At 31.4% G+C, this 13318-nt stretch overlaps 1 protein-coding gene across 1 annotated transcript; it reads right to left on the reverse strand.

Moving 5' to 3' along the window:
* Positions 1–4474: 4474 nt before the first annotated feature.
* On the reverse strand, positions 4475–12655 carry LOC141706806 (serine carboxypeptidase-like 17). The gene is made up of 14 exons (XM_074509648.1): positions 12507–12655; positions 11890–12035; positions 11710–11786; positions 11491–11613; positions 7081–7183; positions 6938–6975; positions 6225–6326; positions 6038–6118; positions 5749–5868; positions 5593–5664; positions 5337–5482; positions 5119–5232; positions 4842–4896; positions 4475–4748 (listed from the first exon to the last, which is right to left on the reverse strand). The coding sequence occupies exons 1-14, from the start codon at positions 12653–12655 to the stop codon at positions 4665–4667; spliced, it is 1410 nt and encodes a 469-aa protein (XP_074365749.1). The 3' UTR covers positions 4475–4664.
* Between the last annotated feature and the right edge of the window lie 663 nt (positions 12656–13318).

The following is a 13318-nucleotide window of genomic DNA, read 5'->3' on the forward strand; positions in this document are numbered from 1 at the left end:
GAGGATCATAAAAGGATTATAATGTATTGAGAAAGGTTAAGGAAACCCAAGTAATAAGATTCCGGGTATGATCCCTCAAACGATAAACGAAATCGAAAGTTAAGCGAACCGTATAACAGATCAGCGGTCATTAGCCAAGTAATTAGAAGCTAATCAAAGAGATTAGAGGGGATGATGTCATCCAACCAAAGAGAAGAGGACAAAGGAGGGAGGGTGACATCACATGATGACATAAGCATGACATAAGGGAAGGAATTGTTGGATGATTGTGAACCACACAATAATTACCATGGTAAAAAGGTAAGAAGCAAAACAAAATAAATCAAAAATTCAACCAACCAAGCCAAACATTTTATTTTCACCAAAAAAACAAACTCTTCCATTTTCAAGAAGAGCTCTCGGCTTTTCTTCTTTTTCAAAGAAGAAAATTCCAAAATCAAGTTCCAAGCATTGTTAAATCACAAGTTAATTATCTAAGGTTCCTTGTACATAGATATGGATATCCTACAAGTTTAAGCTTCTAATTCCTTTACAATCTCTTCCAATAAATTAAGGAAGAAGATGGTGAATAGTAACCTTCAAGAAATAACTTTGGTTTTCTTGATTTTTTATGAAAGTTCAAGGTAGCTTAAGCATAGATCAAGGCTTCCATGGGCATTCCAAGGATCTTTCATTGATTAAAAGCTTCAAGGAAGGTATATCATCTCCAAACCCTAGCTTTACTTTGTATATTATGATGATTTTGGTTGTTATGGAAAAAGAGTAGCTTAATGCTTATAGGTTTAGAGTTTGGGCTGGAGTTGTAGTGAATTGAATATTGAAACTTGTTGATTAGTAAAGGACTTAAGTATGGTTTTAAATTCATGATTGAGAATAACATAAATTGGAGAACTTGAGGTTTTGGGGGCTGTTGTAGTGTGATATGGATGGATGTTGGTTGTATGAATGAATTGGGATTGATTGGTGGTTGAATTGGTTAGGTAAAATTTTGGGAAATCGCGTAAACATAGCCGTCGTAATGCCCGATTTACCGTAGACTGTTTTTGTTCTTAACATCAGAACCCTTGAACTCACTGCTAGGTTTTGACCATTTCCATGTTTAGATAGTTCATGTTACGAGCTTCGTTTTGATATGTGGTTCGTTTGATTCCGATGTACGGTTTAGGAGAAACGGCCGTTTTAAGTAACGACGTTTCGCGAACAAACCATTACCACTCGCCTTACTTTGAAACATAGGTTAAAGACCTTAAAGGACTAAATGGGAGTATGAATCATTTATGTAAAGTGTATTAGGTAGTTGGTAAGACACTCGCGAAAGAATCTCCTTAAAACCCTTAATGGTTAATTTATTAAAAATGGTGGAGCCGAGGGTACTCGAGCAACTTAAGTGAATCGTTAAGCACGAAAGCGAGCGTTAGGACTCTAAATGGTTAAAGTCTAGTTTCTTAAGCGACCGGGGTTTAATTCCGACTTATGTTGTTGTTCATAGGTTATCGGACCCACTCTAAGCTTAAGCCTATCCGGGAGCACTCAGGCAAGTTTTCTACCCGTATAACTGTTGTTGTGATGTATTTGTGTATATACATGATCTTGTGATAAATGCATATTTATTATTAGCAAATTCTTGCGATATATTGTAGCATGTGATATGGTACATATGCATGCCTGTTTCGTATTCTTTCCATATATATCTGTTGGTTCAGTTGATAATACATATGCTAGAGAATAGCGGTAATTTGCATATACCCTTAGTATAGGGACCAAAGGTGAAAACATTTTCTAAAACCGGGAGTCGAGGATCCCGAGTAGATTTTGTATATATATATATATTTATATATATATGGCTAGAGTTTTCAAAACTATTAATCGAATAAGGGTTATTCGATAACTTTATTTTATTATTGAATATTATTTCGAATATCCATTCGAGGGTTTATGACTCAGTTTATATTATTTAATGATTATTACTTGGATATTCATTTGAGGATGTATGACTCCCTTATTTTATTTAATGAATATTAGATATAATATTCATTCGAGGTATTATGACTCCGCTTATTACTTAATAATATTTTTTATTTTATTAAAGAATAATGTGTCGAAAATCAAACTTACTTTTGATTATTCAAATAAGATATTACTTTCGTATAAGTATACCTTTGATTATTTACTATCCATTTCAAGTAAATTTTCCAACTTCTACCTCAAGTATTCTTTATGGGAATATTATTTAAATAATAATATTCAGTTATTTCTTTTATATTGAGACTGATTTACTTCATTAAATCAGCATTATTCCAAACACTCTTTTAAGTGTTTTCAAGTCTTTAAAATGATTTTCAAAAGTTAGAGCGGATCCCAAAACTCATTTTTATATTTAAGATCTTCCTTTTAAAAAAAAAGGGGATTTAAATACTCGCTCAAAACCTGAGAGATCCGGCTCTGTGGTGTATTTTATATTCGCACCAAGGTTGCTGTTTGGATGAATGAATTGATTACTTACCCAATGTTCGGGAAGTAAGCCCATCTAATTAAGTCGGCATAAGCGACATGCCGGGGTACGGTCTATCAAAGTGTAAGTGGCTGGGTGGCAGTCCATCAACGCGTAAGAGGCCGGGTGGCGGTCCAGCATAAGGTCCTAATACGACCAGGGTGATGACCGGTGGGGGATTCATCCATCTACTAGTAGAAAATGTTACTTATTGGTATCTTTGCCTGATCAGCAAGATATCGGGTTTATGCCAAAATTCTTTTCTTTCCAAAATTCATTGGATATTGCAACTCTGTTCATACTTTACATGACAGAGGTTTTCAGGAAATGTATGAGAGATATATATAGGGATATATATATATATATATATATATATATATATATATATATATATATATATATATATATATATCGGGACTTAATGAAGTATCTCGTAACTTCATTTCATTCAATAATATATCAAAGATTGAATCTATTCAAGTCTTATCTTGTATTCTCATCTATGTGATGAACTTTGAAACTAATTATAACTTGAACGGTGGTAGTTCAAGTAGTATTCGGATATAAGTATATTGGAGTATCTTGTAACTTCATCTTTTAAACTTATATCTAGTAAATGATTATCTTGTGCATGTCAAAGATTTTCGGAAAAACGTTGAGACAAGGTTAGATATATGAGATCACCTTGCAACGATATTTTTATACATTTATAAACTGGAACTCTGTGTATATTATACATGTCAGAGGATTTCAAAGATTGTGAAAAGTATATATACATATATACTGAATATTTTGCGACTTGGTCGCGTTAAGATATCAACTTGGTCCATTTTTTCTTGACCAAGACTTTCATGAGTACTATGAGAATGCTCATATATTGTAAATCATTATACATATTATTTTGGTGGGCTTGTTGCTCACCCTTGATTTCTTCTTTCATCACACAACATCAGATAGACAAGCTGAACAGGACCAAACTCCCAATTCGCGAGCGGATAGGAAACGTTCCGCAGTTTCCTATAGGCGTTGATGTCGCTGTAGCTGAGGTAGGAACTACCAATAGGCTAGGTTTTCAACTTTTGATGTACCAGATTATGTATATTTATGAATTGTAATAATGGCAAAGAAATGTAAATTTATTCAGAAACCTTTTTAAGGTGTATTGGCATATAATTATGGAATAAAATGACTTGTGATTATTTTTGGATATTCATCTCTGAGACTATAACTTGTGGTGTGTGTGTTTGTTGTGGGGTCACGATACAGAGTAGTTGATTATTTATTTAGATTGGGTGTTATTAAAGGAAATGGAACTCGTGACAACCCGGATCCCCGACCCCGGATTTGGGGGTGTTACATGTGACTTGTCGATATCTTGACGTAGAATATTTTTCTTAAAACGGATTTATTCAACTCCAATCTTCTTCACAACTTCTATGAGACATGATCTTCTTCCATAGTTTATACTTATGCTTGACACTGTTTACATAAAAATACGCCAGTCTAATCTTTGACATTTTTACAAACTCAAGTAACACAATACAAAATACAAATTTGGATTATCATACAACTAATTTTTAGGGCTGTCAATTTGACTTAATCTTGTTATGATACAGACATGTCTTGCATAACAATTTTTGTGCATACATAGAGATCCATCATTATTAATATGTCAAAGACTAATTAGAAAATGGCACATAAGAACTTATTATGTGTCCATGGTACACCATATAAAAATCGATTTATATTCAAGAGAACTTTTATAAAAAAATAGGAATTTATGATGTACCAACGGGTGATTTGCGAAGGTAAAAATTGTGATTAATTGGTTCAGAACTAAATTCCAGCATAAACTTATTTCTATTAATTAGATCCAGACCCTACGTATATATATCTTAAGATGAAGAAAATATATAAATTATAATTGTAGATATTTAATCTAAAATTTGAATTTACTCATACATTATTCGAGTCTGTGTTAAATAGCTACATAATTTATCCATGTTTCTTTAATTTGTACCGATAAGATTACAACATAATAGATATCTTTGTATTCTTAATTCTTACATCTTACATAAATATTGCACAAAAAGCTAATGAAATACAAGTCCGACAGGAATAATTAAAAAAACAACTAAAAGCACGTATAAGAGCTTATAAATTATCAAAGGCACTAAAGAGGATAATGGGCGAGCCATCGATCCACCATGGCAAGACATTCTGCAGGCTTATACTCTGGAGCTGCGTGGCCTGCACCCTGTATATATTGAAACAAATAAAATAACTAAATATATTTACATATACATATCGACTTGATGCTAATTTACCTGAGGATACATATTTTTCTTACCTTGACAGTAGCAAATGTTAAAGAATAATCGTCACGCGAAAATGTTGTCCTATATCTGTAAATAATAAAATCAACCAAGGTATGCACTTAGCATAATTAAATATATATATATATATATATATTTGAGTTTCAAATTTCAGTATAACATATTTTTTAAATTTAAAATTTTTAAATGATATAGAGATTTTAATATATAAGATCTTAATTATCTTTTTCATATTAAAAAGGGTTTTAACAAGTTCTTGTACGTATATATAACGTAAGTTAGAAGTCAAACCCTGCTACTTCACTATTAACAAACCAGGGTGCCCATCTGCTTTGTAGAGTTATATTGAGAGAATGTATCCATCTTTCGGTGCCAATATAAGGAATAACCAAGTCATGATCACCACTACACATATCAAAATAACCATAGATATAAAGATTTATATATACTATATAGTGTTGAAAAAGTTCTGATGCTATATAATGAACTTAGGTGTGGAGATAAAATACCTGAAAATTAGAGCTCGACAATTTTTTTGGGTCAAGTTTATGTGGTAAGAGACAGAACTTGCAACATTATATGAATATGTGTTGGTATCATTTTTTCCGATTGAATAGTGGTCCGTGTTACATTCTTCATACTCTTTTATTATCCCCTGCACTCATATACATGTATTTAGTGAAAACTGAATGCATTTCATCCAGGATCATAAAATGAAATCATTGTATGTGTGTGCATGCATGTTTAATCCATACAACTACATACCTGATGAATGCCGAGAGCCCTTTGCACATCTTTATCATTAGCCCATAAGAAATTGTATACATAATTGTCACCCTGTGTAAAATGTAGAATAATAAACGAACGTGTAATTACAAGAATTTATAGATAATTATTAATTTTGTAAAGATAAATAATTACTCGACAATGTTGCTTCGGTAGTTGAGGTAATCGCAATGGATTTGAATTAGGTCCTCTAGTACTCTCAAATGAACCACAACTAGGTTCCAATATGTGGTACCCATTTATCAACCCGAGGCACTGCAATAGATGTTTAAATAAAATTTTAGACCATGAAAAAAATCTATTAATTAGAACTTAGAAGTTACGTTAGATTATAATAATATAAATTAAATCAAACCCTAACAAATTTAGTGAAAGTTTGGCAATACAAATTTGTGCATATATTCCTACGTATCAAGATGGATACCTCATCCACTCCAGTAAGATCTCTTGCACATAATGCATTCTCCGGATTCATGTAATCATCCAAACAATTTCCTTTGATCGACTGAATTTTTATAAAATATATACAGAATTATTGTAAACTTGTTTTCAATGGCAGGAAACTAAAAATTCAGACACACATACACACACATATAAAGAGATAGATTTACCTCATAGAGTGGACCGGATAATAGTGCCATTCGATTAGCATATGGAATCCTAGAGTTGAAGTCTATATTCCTATCTGTTAGAGGATTTCCAATCATGTATCCCTGAAAAGATAAGAATAAAATTAATCAACAATAATACCTTTCAATAATTTTGAATAGAATAGGAATGTGCGGGGAGTTTACTTTTGTTGAATACTATTATTAAGACTTTCTTAAATACCTTAAAATTTTAGATGAGTTGGTTAATTAACATTGTACTAGAGTTCGGTTTAGGAAGTGATCCCAGGTTCAAGTCTTACCACCCTCGATATTTAAATATATTTATGTTGTTGTCTGTTTGGTGGTTTATGTTATAATCTTATTCCGGTTTTTCAATAAAACGATTGAAGGTTTTACCCTACCACTTTCTGATTTTAGAGCCATAGATTATTTAACAACTTCAAACTTTTTTGGATGAGCTATACCTAACATGGTTGCATAACTCAGTTTAAAATAGTGTTTCATTTCGAGTCCTACCATTTCATTTGTTTAATTTAGATATCTGTGCACTCTTGTCAAGTCAGTCAATAGTAGATTGTGGGAGAGTTGAATAATTTAAAATCTCGTTAAAGACAAGAATTGATTACTTAACTCAATATAATTCATTCCTTTAAATGCTAATGTGATTTACCTTATTGTAAAACACAACTAATCATAAATTACAATGAACTTACTTTAATGTTAACTTGGGGCTTATTTCCAGCTTTATTCCCTGCAAAAATTAAAAAATTAATTAGAGTTAAAATAATAGAAAGTTATTTAAGTTTAAATAAAGATTAATATTTTAACAAAGATATACATATATATATATACACACCATTGTAAATCTCTTGAGTAATAATTGGAATAACTACACCCGAGTAGGATACACCAGCAATGTACAAAGGATTGCTCATAAATCTGGGATGATCAGTTAACCACTGCAGTACATATATAGTTATTTCTCATTAGTGCTAGTAATGTAATACATATAAAAATATGTGAAATATACATCATCTAATCACAGAAGATACTTAATTCCAAAAGAAATATAAATATCATAAAAATTTATCAATAATGTAACCGTGATAGAGAAAATCTGACTATTTCTTATAAATCATACCTTAATGTTTTCATGTTATAAAACGTACTTTATTATTAATATATGCATATATATATAATGCATATACAAAGTTTAATAACATATTCTTATTATGAACAAATTAATGTTTTCTACAACTTTAAAGTTATATTTCACAATTCTAGGCTAATATAAAAACTTGATGCATTTAATTTTATAATGTTCGTTAGAAATATAATGAACTAATGTGAGTATAAGATTCCATCATCAACATGTTCCTAACGACTAAGTTCTAAATTTTATATATATTTAGTGTCCTTATTAAATAGAAACAGATTTAAAATAAAAATTAAGAACCAAGAGACCAGGCGCACCAGCAGTCCAAGCCAGCCCAATATGCTCAATATTAATCATTATTTTAACATATATATTTCTTTTCTCCCATCTTTATCTTCATGTGCACACGATAATAAATGTATATACATATACCATTTTATATATACACCATCACTATCATCACCACCATATATGATCTAAACTAAAATTATTATTTTATAATACTCATCACCACCGTATTAGATTTAAACTGAAATCACTATTTTATATCACGCAAGTTAGTGGATTACCCGGTTAATTGGTTAATGCTGAAATCATTAATTTGCTTACATAAATCACTAATATGTGTTATAAAAATCACCAATTTATATTTTAAAAAACACTAAAAATTGATACTGAATTATTATATATTATATGCAAAGATTATACCACTACCGCATATCTCAGTGTCACCGTCACCTTCAATAAATTCACCATGATCATCGTGCGACAACCATAATTTCAAACAAAAATCACTAACTATACCTATTAATACAATAATTTTTACGTTTAGAGAGAGGTGAGGAAGAGAGACAGAGAGGTGGGGAAAATGATGGTAATAAAAAAAAGAAAAATTCAGAGAAAATGGAGAAATTGGATGGGAACTAAAGGGTGGAGGTGGAGAAAGGGGTGATGGCGGTGGTGGGGTTGATAGTGGTTGGGGGTGATGTTGTTGGTGGCTGGTGGATATGTCCAAGGGTGAGATTTTGGTGTTTGGGGGTTGAGGATACAGTAAACGTCAAAGTGAGATAAATGGATACTATAGTGTGGGAGTTTTTAGTTTTTAATTTACGGAGCGTTTCTATTTGACCGTCATCTCTGATCTACCTCCACCATCATCTCTGATCTACATCCATCCGCCACCATGACCTAACGCCAAAATTTTCGATCCATCGTTGTTTATATTACATAAATCACTAACTTGTATAATATAAAATGATGAAAAAGGTCGGAGTTGAATGTACATGCCACAAATGTATTGGTGAGTGAAATTTTGAACGATTACTGTAAAATAAGGGGGGAATATATGAAATATAAAATTATTAACAATTACCAACAACAACTACCAATTTTCAGTAAACTCACCAATTCTCAAATTTGAACATGATATATGAATACAAATATCAAATTTTATGAAATAAATCACCAGATCTACGCTTAAATCACTAAATCGTACGACGACAATCATTAATTTGTATAACACAAACAACCAACTTATATTATAAATATTACCATATAGTATAAACGAGATACACCAGACAACAACCATAATGTCAATTAGAAATCACTAACTATAACTATTAATATAATAATTACTATGTGTGTGGAGAGATGGAAAAAAGAGAGAGCGGTAGGGAAGAGAGAGATAATCAAAAAAAGAAAGTTTAGAGAAACTAAAAAGAAAAATGGGGATATTTGAGTGAATCGATGGGGTGGCGATGGACAAGGGGGTGATGGCGGACGAGATGATGGCGGTAGTGGAGTGTGAAGGTGGTAGTAACGGGTGGATAGGTTCAAGGGTGGAGATTGGATAATTACTGAAGTACTGAAGTACTGGACTAGCGCTGAAATCACTAATTTATCTTACACTAATCACTCATAAGTGATATTCAAATCACTGATTTATATTTAAAAATCATTAAAACTTGACGCAGAGTCATTAAATGTTATACACAACTATTATACTACTGCCTCATATCTCACCGCCATCACCACCTCCAATCAGTTTACCGCCGTCACTGAGCAACACCCATAATATCAAACAAAAATCACTAACAATAACTATTAATACAGTAATTATTACGTGTAGTGAGAGCTGGGGAAGGGAGAGAGAAAAAGGTGGGGAAGAAAGAGGTCATCAAAAAAATGTTTAGAGAAAATTAAGAGAGAAATTACATGAGAAAAATTGAAAGGAATCGACGTGGGTGATGGCGGTGGCGCGGTTGGATAAGTTCTGGGGCGTGGTTTTGACATTTGGGTTGTTTTGAAATAAAGAAGTGTCGGGGGAATTTAAATAGAGAAGTGTCGGGGGAAGTGAAAGTAAGGTGGGTGGGTAGTGCTAAATAAGGAGGTTTTTAGTTTTTATTTTTAGGGAAGTTCATATTCGAACAAAAGTCCAAATATATATATATATATACACACACATTGAGTGTTACTCCACTACAAACTAAATTAAAATAGAAACTACAAACTCCACCACACCCTATTTAAATATACCCTCCCACACACAACTCCACCTAATTCCCTCCATTTTTAATTGAATTTTTACCGTTAATTGGTGATCTCTTTTTAAAATCTAACTTCACTATATTTTTGTACATCGTCCAACAATCATTATGAATACTATATTTGATACATTTCGGCGATAAATCACTAATTATGCCTACGAGAATCACTAAAATGCACCGGTTCCTGATATAGTACTGATTTCAGCTTAGTGATTCAGGTATGCTTAAATACTGTTTTGTCATCAAAATATAGCAAATATGTTATGCCAATCGATGAGTAGGAGATGGAGAAAATATAAGGTAAAGTTATTTTTTTTAAAAAAAAATTAACCGACTAACGGGAAAAGTCAAATTAAAAATGAAGGGGAAAATATATACATGAATATATATATTGCACATGGAGGAGAGAGAACTGAATTATACATTTGGCTTGTTATTGGTTTGTAGTTTTTATTCTATTATTGGTTTATATTTGAGTATTTGTCTATATACATATACATATAAATGATTTCGAATTTTTGTGCATTTTAAGTTACATAAATAAAAAAACTTTTTTAAATAATTTCCATTTCTTTTGTCACAAATAAATTGGGAATTTACACCTCCCCAGCTAAATAAAAATTTTCACCTACACTAAAAATTCCAAAGTCAAAATATTAAGAGCTGGATAGATTGATTTGTCTCCTTTGTTAAACCTATTTGCTAAAATTTTCGTGACTAGATTGTTGTTACATTTACAGCTTGTAAGTACAGGGTATCCATATAATTTAAGAATTGATATCGATTTGATATCACTTAATTTAAATCTCATTCAAAACAAACTTTAATCGTACATTACCAATCAATTTTTGTCGAAACCTGGATAACCGAAAATCATATCATATTCCTTCCACTCTTTTTTTCTTATAAATGTTCACTATACTTGTTTATTTTTGGAAAATATTATTTTCCGAGTAATTTTTATGTTTTTATAGCAAAGAAAGAGTGAAAATATAAAAATGTCCACAATAAACATCTTTTCAAAAAATTAAGTTAAGAATAATTTAATAATTTCACACTATTTTTTCACAAAACAAAAAAATTGCTCTCAAAATAATATTTTCCTATATTTTTTCGAAATTCATTCAATTTTCCGCCATTCCCCTGCTTGAAGTTTCTCTATCCTTTTCCTGTTTAATGAAGACCTCATTGAATGTTGTGGGGTTGGCGGTCCTAGTTATGTGCACTTTGTTTCTAAAACATCTAACGGAAGCCAGGGAGCAGCAAGCTGTAGATTTCTGCTGAGTAACCAGCTCGAGGAAGACCCCAATAGGATGGGTGGAAAAGTGGAACACCACGCCCATCTTTGAGGCATTATTTGTCTTTAGTGTCCACATTAAATTGTGAGAATGTTAGGGGTGGCTGGGAATCGAACCTTAGTTCTCCCCAGCCTAAACTGATACCATGTTGAGTAACCAATTCATGTAAAATCTTAAGGTGCTAGAGGAAGGCCCCAATAGATCATATATTTAACAATTTCATACTACTCGTACTAGTTCTATGAGAATTGTTGCGAAAAACTTACCTTTCTGAGAAAATGGTACACATGTTTTGATGATAACGTGTCACTTGTTTTTGAAGCATCAGAAGTTTTTGCATACGAAAATCCAGCTCCTACTGGTGTGTCCAAATATATAACATTCGAAACCTGTATAGTTAAGATTTGTTTTAGGTACATCAAATCAAATAACTTCAGTTGTTCTCAATACGTCCTTTGTCCAGGATAGTTAGTAAATGTATAAACCTTTGTCCATGAAAAAGGGTTCAATTCCAAGACTGGCTTTTTCCCTCTGGACCTTGTATAGTCAAAATTAAAAGGTCCTGCATGCATACAAATTATATATATAGAACTTTAAATCAAATTTAAGAATCAGAAAATGATATATATATATATATATATACACATTAGAGTCAGTTAATTTACCGATTTCGTAGAAAAAGGCACGAAGAGCTGAACAACCCGGACCACCGGCGATCCAAACCACCAGAGGGTCCTCTCTAGGGTTCCTTTCAGACTCCACAAAGTAATAAAATAACTCTATTTCATCATTTTCTCCTATTTCGGTGTAACTGCATTCATTTGACACAAATTTGAGTACAATCAGTGCATCACATATACGTATCCATGGCATGTGTGTGCTCTTCCACGCAATATATATATATATATATATATATATATATATATATGACTTGTAATAAGGATACATAGTGTGTTCTTGGTGGAACACATGCATACTACTCCCCTACACCACTTCTCTAATTATTAGTGTGATTAAATTGATATTGAAATTATTATATATTATATAACTGAATTTTTTTAATATATAATTATCATTTTCTAAAAACTAAGGAAATTGATAGGGTTTTAATTTTTGATCAAAGGTTGGTTTATTTAAGTACTGCTAAAAAATAAAAAAATGACAACTATAAGCGCCGGAGAGAGGGACTAGTATAAAAGCAATAAAAGCAAACATCTTACACTTACAAAAATATTGTTATATGTCATAAAATCAGCATGAAGGGAAGAAGAAATGAAGTTACCCAGTTTCGAGTTTGAATGGAAGAAGGCCATCAAAACCTGGTAGTTTTCTAATGATTGATCGTGAGTCAACACAGTTGCAGGACAGAAGCAATACTATAAGAAGGTTTACACAAGACAAAGAGAACAACACACTGAATGTTTCCGCCATGGAACAATAGATGTCTAGCTTATAAACAGCAAAATTGAATTTTATATCCTTTCAGTTTCATATTTTATTGAGCTTGCTGCTATGTCTCTCCCTTATATATATACAAAGTAACGTGCAATCCTGCATCGGTTACTGGAATTGATAATTGTGTCAATAACTCCTGAATGGCACGCCATCCCATTAAATTAAGGCTACGGCTGCAAGTTGAAAAATAATTGCTACAAAGTTGCTATATATGTTGAATAAGTTTTAGAATTGCTTTTATTATTAATATTTTTTAATAATATTATATAATTACATTTTATATTTTATATCCTATATTTTAATTTATTTATTGTTAAACTAGATTGTTCACAGCCTGCAATCCAATTACCAAAACTATATACATGAGTATATGTAATAAATCTATATTGTATAATATATCATATATTGACATCTTAACAAAAAATAATATTATTTTATAATAACAATAATTAGACTCTTGGCAAACACATGCATTAATAAGTTTTATTAATAAGATAAACCCCTTTTTAAATTATACTATTAATTTTTTGGTTTCACCAATTTTTGATATTACCAACTTTTGGTTTCACTTTTTCATTCATGTATATATTTTAATTTTACTATTTTATGTTTTTAATTTTACTAAACTTCTGATTACAC

Source organism: Apium graveolens, chromosome 1, assembly GCF_009905375.1.
Source record: "Apium graveolens cultivar Ventura chromosome 1, ASM990537v1, whole genome shotgun sequence".
Classification (NCBI taxonomy): Eukaryota; Viridiplantae; Streptophyta; class Magnoliopsida; order Apiales; family Apiaceae; genus Apium; species Apium graveolens.

Coding starts and splice junctions, on each gene's coding strand:
- LOC141706806 (XM_074509648.1), bottom strand. CDS start 12,655: ATGGCGGAAACATTCAGTGTGTTGTTCTCTTTGTCTTGTGTAAACCTT. Junction 11,614..11,709: donor ACCCTTTTTCATGGACAAAG/GTTTATACATTT, acceptor TTAACTATACAG/GTTTCGAATGTTATATATTT. Junction 5,665..5,748: donor TACCGAAGCAACATTGTCGA/GTAATTATTTAT, acceptor CATTTTACACAG/GGTGACAATTATGTATACAA.